This window comes from Rhinolophus hipposideros, assembly GCF_964194185.1.
Source record: "Rhinolophus hipposideros genome assembly, chromosome: 9".
Lineage (NCBI taxonomy): Eukaryota > Metazoa > Chordata > Mammalia > Chiroptera > Rhinolophidae > Rhinolophus > Rhinolophus hipposideros.
Genome location: NC_138055.1, coordinates 40,787,518 through 40,800,956, shown reverse-complemented (window position 1 = coordinate 40,800,956; position 13,439 = coordinate 40,787,518). Strand labels below are relative to the sequence as shown.

At 36.0% G+C, this 13,439-nt stretch overlaps 1 protein-coding gene across 1 annotated transcript in view; it reads left to right on the top strand.

Annotated features, from left to right (window-relative positions):
* The window catches only part of CAPRIN2 (caprin family member 2), a 42,292-nt gene extending 29,063 nt beyond the window's left edge, over window positions 1-13,229 (top strand). Inside the window, 8 exon segments of the mRNA XM_081061031.1 lie at window positions 1,067-1,171; window positions 2,494-2,640; window positions 7,253-7,421; window positions 8,802-8,984; window positions 9,734-9,811; window positions 9,814-9,833; window positions 11,080-11,143; window positions 12,311-13,229. Coding sequence (XP_080917157.1) covers window positions 1,067-1,171; window positions 2,494-2,640; window positions 7,253-7,421; window positions 8,802-8,984; window positions 9,734-9,811; window positions 9,814-9,833; window positions 11,080-11,143; window positions 12,311-12,879 — 1,335 coding nt within the window. The 3' untranslated portion in view covers window positions 12,880-13,229.
* The last annotated feature ends 210 nt before the right edge of the window (window positions 13,230-13,439 follow it).

The window sequence follows — 13,439 nt, the reverse complement described above, 5'->3', positions numbered from 1 at the left end:
CTCATAGCCCAAGAAACAAAGTGAACAAAATGTGACTTTCACAATGTTTCTTTTTTTTTTTACAATGTAAATATGTAGTTAAGGAATGTTAGTAGTACAACTGATAATAATACACTTAAAATGTTGCCATTACCCCCACGAGCTTTATTCAAATCCAAGAACCGAGACACCATTAATTATAGCAACAATTGGAGTGCCATGTCCTGCAGTTCAGGGATTGTTTCTCTCCTGGGTTGGATGTTTTTTGGTGGGAGGTACTCTAAACTTTAAATTGATAGTGCTGAGTAAAATAGATTTCCTCCTTAAAATGACCAGGACCGTTCTAATTAGATATTCCAGTCCAAAAAGAAAAAGACTGCTAATGGCCCACTGTAAACATTACCTGGTTAAAGGCACTTTAATGTCAAAGTTAAGGTTAAAGTAGTTAAGGTTATAGATTTTAGGGTCAGCTAAATGTGGATTTCTGTCCCATCTCTGCTATCTCCTACCTGTGCGAACCCAAGAAACATTTTTAGCCTTCTTAGACTTCAGTTTTCTCAACTGTAAAACAGATTTGCTAATAATTATTTTATTGAATAGTAAGAGAATAGAATGAGATAATACACATAAGTCATTTCTCACTGTGCAGTACACAGACACTACTTGTTCAGTGTGGATTGAGAGGACTTGCCTCACGTTTGTTTCTCAGCTATGATTCTCTGTCAATCCAAAACTCCTGGTAGAAGAAAACCCCTAGAACCATTCTGAACACACACACACACACACACACACACACACACACACACACACGCGGCGCCAAAAAAAGTACACACATTTTAAGAAAGGAAAAAACTTAAAATTGTAAAACTCAGTATAAACCGATAACAAAGGATGAATACAAGTCACGTCTGACCTCTGCAGTTACAAGAGGTGCTCAAAGTGGTTCCCATCAGCATCCAGACACTCCTGATTACAGCGAACCACTGCTTGAGCAATGTTGACCAAAGTGTCCACTTGTATACATTTTTTTTGGCACCTCTGGTGTGTGTGTGGCCTTTCACAATGTTTCATACCTTCCTGTGTCTAGGCTGCTGCTTCTCCAGTTACTTGTAGCTCAAATGCTTGCTTGGTTACTACCGATCGGCCTTCTTCAGGATCTGAGACAGAGTTTATGACCTCGGAGACTCCTGAGGTAATAAGAGACCATTTGTCTTAATTTCTTTTCATCTTAAAGAATAGCAGAACCAGTTTATCTTATGAATTACAGGCATGATCAGTTGAATGATTTAATATTGATACTTTACTAATTAATGTGTTGCTTTCTGTAGATGTGATCCTGGAACTTATACATGTAACTTTATTGTGACTTTGCTACAATAAGTAGACTTAATAGTATATTGCTTCATCAGATACAATAAATATGTCCAAATTACTAATGGCAAAAAAAATGAAAATTTCTAGGTAGGATTAGGTCAAGTTTCTCACCGTATGAATTCCTGGGAGAAAAATCTTTTTATTCATATAACCGAAGACTCAACAACGTTACAGAGTTACTGTTAGCATTCACTGAAACGGGAATGATTTACATTCTCTTTTTGACTAACTTTGTCAAAAGCATTTTACAGTATTGTGTTTGTGCTTTCAATTCTAAAGTGATAGTTTTTGCTAAGTTTGAGCCAATCCTTGAGGTAGGTATAGCAAGATAAGATGATTTTTTGGATTAATATAACAACTCTTAGGTTTTATTTTTGGTTAACTTATACAAGAATATGTATTCCTTATAGAATATGGGAAAATATAGATGAGCATTAGTTTTTATGGTACTAACTTGGTCTAAATTGAAATTATTTGGTTCCTCATTTTAAGAAGAGGCAATATTTTTTTTTTTCTTTTTTTTTTTAAGAAGGGGCAATATTTGTTACCAAGTCAGTTACAGCTGTCTGCTTCATAATCTGATTGGGGCTGAATTTTGATATCTTTTTAAACCTTTGGAGTTATAATCTGTTAAATCAAGGACTTGCTTATTCCCTTAATCAAGATTATTCAAATTAGATCAAGTTTGGTTCTCTTTCTTAGGCAGCTGACTTAGAAATCCATGAATAAGATTTTAAAATAGGGAAAAATTAACACTGACTAAGCAACTAACCCAAGGTTTTTCGTAAGCCCAATTCTGCTGTATAAATTTGGAATAATGTTAGATTCTTAACCTAATGGAAAATACCATTTCAGGGTTTGAAAAGGACTAGATACCCATAAAAAAGTTCAGTCCCTCATCTGTTAGACTGATTATTAGTAAGACTTTTTCACTTAGTCAGCAAGCTGTGGAAAGCACATGCTATTGTGCATGCTCAGCAATTGAGATTTTAAATTGTAAGCAAAAGCTATTCTTTTGCATTCCCATGTCCAAATGTCATCCTACAGAGCCTGCTGACTTATGCTGGTCTGGGGTGTAGGGTAAGTTAACTGCTTGTTATACAGTAAGTGACTGGCTGATCCTGCATTTCTCCTCCCCAGGCAACAGTTCCCCCAAGCAAGCAACCGTCTTCACTCGCTTCTCCAAACCCACCCATGTCAAAGAGCTCTGAACAGGGCTTCCAGTCACCTCCAGCAAGTAGTAATTCAGTAGCTATTAACACAGCACCCTTCCAAGCCATGCAGACAGTGAGTATGAACGTGAATGATGATTGCAGTTCGTTATTCTTGGTAAAAAACCATTGTTTCTCTTACCTCTGTGATCAGGGACTATGCGGGAAAATAATTTGCTTTTTGTATTACTCTTATTTTGGGGCTGGTAGAATTTACATTGGTCCAGTGGAAATACTGTTTGTGGTGGAAGATTATGAAATCCAAAGCCTCAAGAATTTTGAATGGGTATTTTATCAGAGCATTTTATCCTCTCTGAAAATTAGTGGCAGGCAAAGCTGAGGACCCCTATTGAATGAAACACGTGGGTCAGAAACAGCTTAGTGACACTAACCATTGCTAATATCACACTGGGGATGTTCCCTAGCATTACTGACCGGATGTACATGACACATACGTACCTGGGTGTTCTCTCATTGTTTTATTTTTTTATTTTTTTATTTATTTTATTTTATTTTATTTTATTTATTTTTATTTATTTTTATTTATTTATTAGTTTCAGGTGTACAAGACAAGGTAATACTTAGACGTTCGTCATTTATATCCCTCACACTGTGAACCCCCCTCCCCCCATCCACTATCCCTCCGACCTCACACTGAACCATCACATTATATATATAAAATTATAGTTGGCATTCATTAATGTTTAGCTTCTGGTGTACAATGCCATGATCAGGTATCCACAGTATCCCTGAGGTGGTCTCCCAAATAGGACGCATGTCCATCAGATACCCAACAAAATCTTTACAACATTATTGAATACCTTCCCCAAATTAATTTTCAAAAAAAACCCTGAGGCCATCTTGTGGTTACCAGCTGCTTCCGAATCCCTTCACCTTTCCCCTTATCCCCAACCCCCTCCCACACACCCATCTAACAACTCTCGGTTTTTTCTTTGTGTCCCCAAAACTGTTTCTGATTAGTTCATTCACATAGTCTTTTCTTTAGATTCCATATATAAGTGAGATCATATGGTACTTGTCTTTCTCTTTCTGACTTATTTCACTTAACATAATGTTCTCTAGATCCATCCATGTTGCTGCAAATGATAAGATTTCTTTCTTCTTTATGGCTGCGTAATACTCCATTGTATAAATGTACCACAGCTTCTTAATCCAGTCATCTACCGATGGGCATTTCGGTTGTTTCCATATCTTGGCTATTGTGTAAAGGGCTGCAATAAACATAGGAGTGCATACAGATTTTTGAATTGGAGTTTTGGATTTCTCCGGGTAGATGCCTAGGAGTGGAATTACTGGATCATAGGGTAGTTCCATTTTCAGGTTCCTGAGATACCTCCATACTGTTTTCCATAGTGGCTGCACTAATCTGCAATCCCACCAACAGTGCACTAGCGTTCCCTTTTCTCCACATCCACGCCAGCATTTGTTGTTTGTTGATTTATTGATGATAGCCATTTTGACTGGAGTGAGGTGGTATCTCATTGTGGTTTTTATTTGCATTTCTCTGATGGTTAGTGAGGTTGAGCATTTCTTCATATGTCTTCTTGCCTTCTGTATGTCCTTTTTAGAAAAATGTCTCCTCAAGTCCTCTGCCCATTTTTTAATTGGGTTGTTTGTTTTTTTGGAGTTGAGTTGAGTAAGTTTTTTATAGATTTGTGATATTAATCCCTTATTAGATATATCATTGGCAAATATCTTTTCCCATACAGTAGGATCCCTTTTTGTTTTATTGATGGTTTCCTTTGCTGTGAAAAAACTTTTTAGTTTGATGTAATCCCACATGTTTATTTTTTCTCTTACTTCCCTCGCGCGAGGGGATATATCAGTGAAAATCTTACTCCGGGTAATGTCCATGAAGTTTCTTCCTATATTTTCTTCTAGATATTTTATGGTTTCAGATCTTACATTTAAGTCTTTAAGCCATTTTGAATTTGTTTTTGTATATGGTGTAAGGAGGTGGTCCAGCTTCATTTTCTTGCATGTGTCTGTCCAGGTTTCCCAACACCACTTATTGAACAGACTGTCTTTACCCCATCGTACATTCTTGCTTCCATTGTCGTAGATTAGATGGGCATATAGGCATGGATTTACGTCTGGACTCTCTATTCTGTTCCATTGATCTATGTGTCTATTTTTATGCCAGTACCATGCTGTTTTGATTACTGTAGCCTTGTAGTATAGTTTGAAATCAGGTATCGTTATACCTCCCACTTTGTTCTTATTTCTCAAGATTGCTGAGGCTATCTGGGGTCTTTTATGGTCCCATATAAATTTTAGGATTATATGTTCTATTTCTGTGAAAAACGTCGTTGGTAGTTTGATAGGAATTGCGTTGAATATGTATATTGCTTTTGTTCTCTCATTGTTGAAACTTTCATTTGCTTTCATCTGGATCTCATGCTAGCTTTTGGATTACATATTCCTCTACAAATTGTAGTGTAAATTTTTTAAAGGTAATATGACAACTAGGTTTGTATGTTTATTTTCTAAACACAAAATAGTAATAAATGGTTCTTTAGGAGAAAAAAAAGTCTCAGCCAATAACGTCCTGATGGTGCTTAACGTCCTACTCCAGGTACTTTTGAGTGACAGTGATGGGGTGGGGTGAGTGGAGTGACAAGGAAAGCAGGCACAATGAGGGGAGATAGGCTGGTGAATTCAGATACCTGAATTCACTCATCTTATCACTTCCTGCTTGGCCGCTCAGAACAGCTTAGTTTCTTCGCTTCTTTCCCTGTCAGCCCATCCCTGCACACTATTGCTACATTGGTTTTAACTTTTTCCTATTCCTAATTAAAAGCAAACAGTGGTCCATTATGGAATGAAATTGAAAGTCCTTTGCCTGACACTCAATAACTTCTGAACTGTGACATAACCTCCCAGACTTGTCCTCTTGCCTGTACATTCTTGTCACAGTACGTTTTTTCATTCATGCCTGTCTGACTTGTCCACCTGTTTGAGTTCTCTCCAGTACAAATTGGTTCCTCTTCATTCATTTGTTCGTTCGTTCATTCATTCATTCATTCATTCATTCATTCATTCATTCATTCAATAAACAGGTAGTTATGAAGCTATACACTATTCTTAAATCCCTGGGGTTGTAACAATAAAAAAGGGACTAGTCTCTGTGCTCAAGAAACTTACATTTTATCATGGAGGTGGGGGACTAGAAAGAAAAATATATAGGTATATAACACATCAGGTGCTATGTGTTGTGAGGAAAATCAGAGCAGGATCAGGAGGCTAGAGAGTAAAAGAAGTGCTATTTTATACATGATGGCTGGAGTCTGGACAAATTATTTCTGCCACATGGTAGAAATTCAGTAAATAGTCAATTTTTTTCATTCATCTTTAGTTTTTGAAAAAGTATTCTGTTCTATATAGCTTTCATTCTCAGTGAACATTATTATGATAGCATAATAGTAGGAAGATTAACTTTTGTACTTAAATTCTGTCAGAAATCAGACAGAAGTTTTTTGTTTTTTTCTTTACTATGGTAAAATATGCATAACACAAAATATACTGTTTCCTCCATTTTTAAGTGTATAATTCAGTGGCATGAGGTACATCCACAGTGTTGTACAACCATCACTACTATCTCTTTCCAAAACTTTTTCATCATCCCAAACAGAAACTACCCATTATACCATAACTCTGCATTCCTCCCTCTTTGAAGCCCCTGGTAACCTATATTCTACTTTCTGTCTCTATGAATTTACCTATTCTAGGCACCTCATATACTGTGTTTCCCCCAAAATAAGACCTAGCTCGACAGTCAGCTCTATTGTATCTTTTGGAGCAAAAATTAATATAAGACCCAGTCTTATTTTACTATAATATAAGAGCGGATCACATGTAATATAACATAATATAATACAAGGCTGGGTTTTATATTAATTTTTTCTTCAAAAGACGCATTAGAGCTAATTGGCCGGCTACATCTTATTTTTGGGGAAACAGGGTAAGTGGAATCACAATATTTGGCTTTTTGTATCTGGCTTATTTCACTTAGTGTAATAATTTCAAAGTTCACACATATTGTAGCATGAATCAGAATTTATTTCTTTTATTATGGCTAAATAATATTCCATTGAATGTATTATATACTACATTTTGTTTATCCATAAATCTGTTGATAGACACTTGGGTTCCCACCTTTTGGCTGTTATGAATAATGCTGCTATGAACATTGGTGTACAGGTATCTGCTTGAATCTCTGCTTTCAATGTTTTTGAGCATCTGCCTAGAAGTGGAATTGCTGGATCATATGGTAGCTCTATATTTAACTTTTTGAGAAGCTACCATACTGTTTTCTACAGTGACTGTACCTGTTTACATTCTTACCAGCAACACATGAGGGTTCCAATTTGACCACAACTTTGCCAACACTTAGGTTTTCTGTTTCTGTCTTTTTAATTTTTTAAAAATAATACTTAATGGGTATGATGAAGCAGTATCTCAGTGTAGTTTTGATTTCTATTTCCCTAATACCTAATGGTGCTGAGTATCTTTTCATGTGGTTATTTATCTACTTTAAAGAAATGTTAAGTCAAGTCCTTTACCCATCAAATAGACATGTTTGAATGTTGCAGAGTTTTGCTAAATGTCACCCTTAATCATTTTCTATGAAACTTCATAAATGATGGAGTACACCTTTGTCTTTTAAGGTATTTAATGTTAATGCACCTCTGCCTCCGCGGAAGGAACAAGAAATAAAAGAAGCCCCTTATTCACCTGGATACAATCAAAATTTTACTACAGCAAGTACACAAACACCACCCCAGTGCCAACTGCCAACTATACACATAGAACAAACTGTTCTTTCTCAAGAGACTGGTAAGATCTTTGCACATGCTGTTTTGAAAACTTAGATGGCAGCTAACTGAATGGAAAGCAATTCTGTGGTGATGCTTTAGAGGTTATTTCCTGAGTAGTAAGCAGTTTCTCTTTACACACCCAAGTGTTGACAAACACTGAATACCTTTTCCTCTGGTTAGTTAAGTTCACCATTAATTCTAACTTTGTAGAGGTGGAACTTACCAGATGGTTGATTTATATGAACATGTAGGCTCATTTTTAAACCCGATTACTGTGATTACCATAGGTAGTGATAGAGGTAGATTGGGCATTGTCTAGCTGCTTTTATGAAGGGTTCAAAATCATTCTGTTAACTCCGTTAGTGCAGGCAGATGGCTATTTGGCCTTTTTTCTTTCCTCTTACAACAAAAGCATTGATTAGTGTGAAGATATAATTTAGTATGCTTATTCCACTGTTTGCTTAGAGATGGGAGACTATTTTGATCTCTTATGCTAAGTAATAAAAGAAATAAGCAACTTTGTAGTGATTTCCTAATTTAAGAAGCACTTGTAGATTTTTAGTGTTGATATTTCAGACTCCTATTGAGTCTTCTAACACTTAAGCCTGAGCAGATGATTTGTGCACTCTGGGTACTTGGTTAATCACAACAGGTAGTAAATATAAATCCCTGGACCTAGCCACAGTGACTGCATTCTTTTCTCACCTGTTCTGTGAAAACATAGGGCAGGTGATTTACTTAAAGAATATTTTTGTCATGTGCCTTCTCAATTACAGTATTAATGGAAATTCATTTTATTTTCTCTTTGATCTGGACTACTTAGCCTGTTTTTTCTCCTTTAATTGTGGCAAAAAATATATATAGCAGAAAATTTACCATTTTTAACTGTTTTTAAGTATACAGTTCTGTGGCATTAAGTACATCCAGATTGTTGTGCAGCCATCACCATCATCCATCTCTAGAACTTTTTATCTTCCCCAAGTGAAACCCTATGCCCTTTAACACTAACTCCCCTTCCCTCCCAAACCCTGGCAATCACCATTCTGCTCTGTCTCTTTGAATTGAACCACTTTAGGTGCTTACTTTATATAAGTGGAATCATACAATATTTTGTGACTGGCCTATTTCACTTAGCATAATGTCGCTAAGGTTCCTCCATGTTGCAGCATGTGTCAGAATTTCCTTATTTTTTTAAGGCTGTGTAATGTTCTATTATTTAAGTACATTACTTAAATAAAGATATGTAACCTCTCTATATACATACATATATACAGCACCTGCTTTATTTTTAAGGAGAAATTATGTTAAAGGTTTTGATATACAGTGATTTTTTTAAGTATAAAGCATCTTGAATCATTATTACCATTTAACTCTTGGACTCTAAAACTATTTCCTTAAGCAGCAAGTTATCCTGATGGAACGGTTCAAGTAAGCAATGGTAGCCTTGCCTTTTCCCCAGCACAGATGAATGTGTTTCCCAGACCCTCGCAACCATTTGTCAGTAGCCGGGGGTCCGTTAGAGGATGTACTCGTGGTGGGAGATTGCTAACCAATATGTACCGGTCCCCTGGTGGGTACAAAGGTATGCTCGATCAAATTGAATTGTACTGAATTATTTTATCTTTTTTTTTTGACTCAAACTAGTTTTACTTTACCTTGTTCCTTTTGGTAGTTTCCATATATAAGGTAGTAGAGAATTTCTTATTTCTGCAAAATACTGTATTTCTAACATACTTATTCTGTATAACAGAGGAACTTTTTGTATGAAAAGCAGATTGATGCTGTTATTACCAAAGTGGAAGGTGGAGCAGCATTTTTTTCTGAGGGGTGAATTTTGGTTTTCATATTTGAATAAAATTTCTTTTATTAATTGACTTGACTGCTCAAAATGTGTCATAATTAGACAATGCCCATTTTCTAGTTATTTGTGTACCAGAGTATACCGGAGATAAAATCATAAACTTTGAGACTATCATAGTGATAGCCTCTTTTGTTTTAAAAGTGGTTCCAAGTATTCCAGTCATTGCTTGGTGTTAGCAAAGTACCTCTACACAGAAACCTTAACTACCTACTTATTCTACCACCGTTTCCCAATGCCACCTGCATTCCAACAATAGTACATTTCTACAGTTGGCTTATTTGAAGTAAGAGATATTTTATAAATGTGTGTTTTATTGTGGGAACAATATTAGTAGAGTTTGCTTAAAGAAGGCATAAATCTAATGATGGCATTATAGGATCAATTGAAATTTTAAAATGGTATGGAAGTAGGCTATTTAAACGTTTAGTGTAATTTTGCTTATAATTTTATGTAAGTTGTTTATTTACTAGGTTTTGATACTTATAGAGGACCTCCTTCAATTTCCAATGGAAATTATAGCCAGCTACAATTCCAAGCTAGAGAGTATCCCGAACACCTTATTCCCAAAGGGTAAGAAGAGTTGTCATAGTTGAATAGTAGTAGTACAGTTGGATGTTAAGCTGGTGGTTAAACTATAGCAGAGTCATAATTTGTTATACGGCGCTCTTAGTTTTTACCTGTCAGTACTGTGGAGAGTTAGTTGGAAGCTTTTCTAATAATCCATGGAGGATAAATGACAACTTAGAAGGTCTTAAGGACATTATTAATCACGCCGTTTGCATTAACTCATTTACTCCTCCACCCTATAAGAGAAATGGGTTCAGAAACAAGTTAACTAACTCGTCTAAGGTCACTCAGCAAGTAAATGCTAGAACCAAGATTAGAATGCAAGTTGCTTAACTCCGGAGCCAGTGATCTTCACTTGACTATATTGCCTTCAATTTAACTTCCAGATGTCAAGGAAAACAAAGTCCGTTTTTTTTTTTTTCTTTATAAGTTTAATTTTTTGTTTTTTCTGATTTGAAGAGCTCAACAGATTTTCTTTACTATGTCTGACCAAAGACTGTAAGATACTGATAATAGGGCTGCTGTTGGAAAGAGGACCAGGAGTTGGGTTAGGAGACTTACTTATCATTTTCATTTTCATACCTTCTTGTACTGTTTAAATTTTTTATTACGTGCATTAATCTAATTACACCACCAATTATTCTTTCCATGAGTTGTATGGAGGCGGACTTTTACTGGACTTGAGAGTCAGTTTGACATGTCGCCTCTTGAACATTTTTTTTTTCTTGACGATAATAGATTACATTTCCAGGCAATAAGACATTCATACAGTGTAGTTCTCAGCAATTCCCTTGTCAAGACAAAACAAAGCCTAGCATCGTTTGTAATGGTCTTTACAGTTTGATTTATAAATAGAGTAAGATTTAAATAGTCTGTGTTCTTGCTTTATTATCTCCTTTTATATTGAGATGTGGGACAGAGGACCCTGCCGTATTTCTGAATTTCTCCCATTACCTAGCATTGTATCTTTTACATAATGTTCTCTAGGTGCCGATTGTTTTTGCAAGTATTAACCTATCTAATTGATCAGGTTAATTAGCAGATGAAGCAAGTATCACTACTGTTGATACTTGTATGATTTGTTTTTCTTGGTGTTTGGAGACATCTGAGACTCTGGTTGCTGGAGAAGCCCAGATAAAGGGCTAAGAGGACCTCAGTCTTACAGATTGACCAGCCAATGATCCTGAGTAATAACTAATTATTGTCTTACATATTTGGTATGGAGGTAAATATTATGTGTTTATTTTAGGATAATTTCCAGCAGTGTTACAAGCGAGGAGGCACATCTGGTGGTCCTCGGGCAAATTCAAGAGGTAAGAATAATGAACTGAGAAGTTATTTATCTAATACACACCTCTAGGTCTTTCTTCATCTTCTGCAAGTTCTCCCCAAAGCATTTATCTTGTTGAGGTTTTCAGTTTGCTTAATTTGTAGTTCTGAGACCTGAGGAAGATATTAGACTACTTAGAAAGGCTGTGGAAATCAGTTTTCAATCAGAGAGAGAGAGAGAGAGAGAGAGAGAGAGAGAGAGAGAGATTGATTCAATTGATTCAGTTCTCTTGACACCAGAGCATAATTTAACCATATATATGTATTCATAATGATGACTTCAAATAGTTTCATGTGATGTTTCAGGATGATGGGTTTTGTAATAATGGGCACATCCAGATACTCTAATATCACTATAGTGATAGATAGGGATAAGCTACAATTAAGAAACAAACTTGAAACAAAAGCAGGATACTTGTAATATTTTTAAAAATGTGAAGGTACTATTAAAATATTCATTGTAACAGAAAATCGAGAATTACTGAAGATTAACTTTGTCACAGGAAAATAATCTTTTCCTTTTAAGAAAGTAGCCAATGTTCACGTGTCCTTTGCCTCATATCTGAGCAGTGTTTTATGTACAGTACTTAAAGCATTAGCATTTCGTGATACCACATTAACTTGGAAATAAAGAACAAGCCTTCATTATGGGGCTTAGTACCATGACAAAATGTCTTTGAATGCCTAGTAGTTCTAAAAGTTGTTTTTTTTATGTAATCTCAGTTTCCTGGAGTCCTTCTATATTATACTTTGAGTAGGTTTATCACGGAGGAGTTAGGAACAGAGTGAGAATTATGGGAAAAAGAAAAAAAAGTAAAAAAATTGTGCAAACCTGGCATTTAGACTGCTAACTAATCTTAACTAGTGGTAAGTTATCCAATCTTTTGGGGGCCTTATTTTCTTAATCTTAAAAAAAAATGATGCTCCTAGATAAGGTCATCTTAGGTCCTTTCTGCCTCTAGAATAGTGATATCAAAGCCTGTTGCCAGAAAAATCTAGAAAAGTGTACTATTGCTATACTTTATTTCTTTTGTTTTGGAATTTACTATAAAATGTATCTTTATGTGTGTTTCAGTAGCCAACTAATGTTAAATATTGTGTTCAAAGCTAACTGCTTCATTATGAGAAACTCACTGTTGCTAATAAAACAGCAGGGTGGAGTGATTCTTCTCAGGTGAGCAGCCCAGAAAGAGACAACGAAACTTTTAACAGTGGTGACTCTGGACAAGGAGACTCCCGTAGCATGACCCCTGTGGATGTGCCAGTGACAAATCCAGCCGCCACCATACTGCCAGTACATGTCTATCCCTTGCCTCAGCAGATGCGAGTTGCCTTTTCAGCAGCCAGAACCTCTAATCTCGCCCCTGGAACTTTAGACCAACCTATCGTGTTTGATCTTCTTCTGAACAACCTGGGAGAAACTTTTGATCTTCAGCTTGGTAGATTTAATTGTCCAGTGAATGGCACTTACGTTTTCATTTTTCATATGCTAAAGCTGGCAGTAAATGTGCCACTGTATGTCAACCTCATGAAGAATGAAGAGGTCTTGGTGTCTGCCTATGCCAATGATGGAGCTCCAGACCATGAAACTGCCAGCAATCATGCAATTCTGCAGCTCTTCCAGGGAGACCAGATATGGTTACGTTTGCACAGGGGAGCCATTTATGGAAGTAGCTGGAAATATTCTACGTTTTCAGGCTATCTTCTTTATCAAGATTGAAAGTCAGTACAGAATTAACAGAAGGATGGTGTTCTAACTAGTGGGATTAAAGGAAAAGTAGTCCTGGACCTTGTGACTGATTGGTTTAGGAAAATGTTTTCATTCCTAGAGGAAGGAGGAGGTCCTTACTTTTTTGTTTTCCTCTCCAAGGTGAAAAATTCCAAGCTGATGACAACTAGCACTAATCTGGCACTTTATAAATTGTGATGTAGCCTCGCTAGTCAAGCTGTGAATGTATATTGTTTGCACTTAATCCTTAACTGTAGTAATGTTCAGCTTACTAAACTGACTGCCTCAAGTTCAGGCAAGTTATAATGCCTTGTTGTGCCTCAATAAAAAAAGTTACATGCACCTTCATTGTTCTTATTTGATTAAACATTTAGTTGAGAAGTAAAATATTTAATTTTTAGTATTCGTTACCGATAACTCTTGAATAAGGGTATTTATGGGTTCATACTATGATGTGAAAATACAAAGCCTTTTATATGTAACAGCTCCTTTTAGAATTACTTTTCTCTATTACACATTTTCTCTATCATTCGGTTGGTGCAAAAGTAATT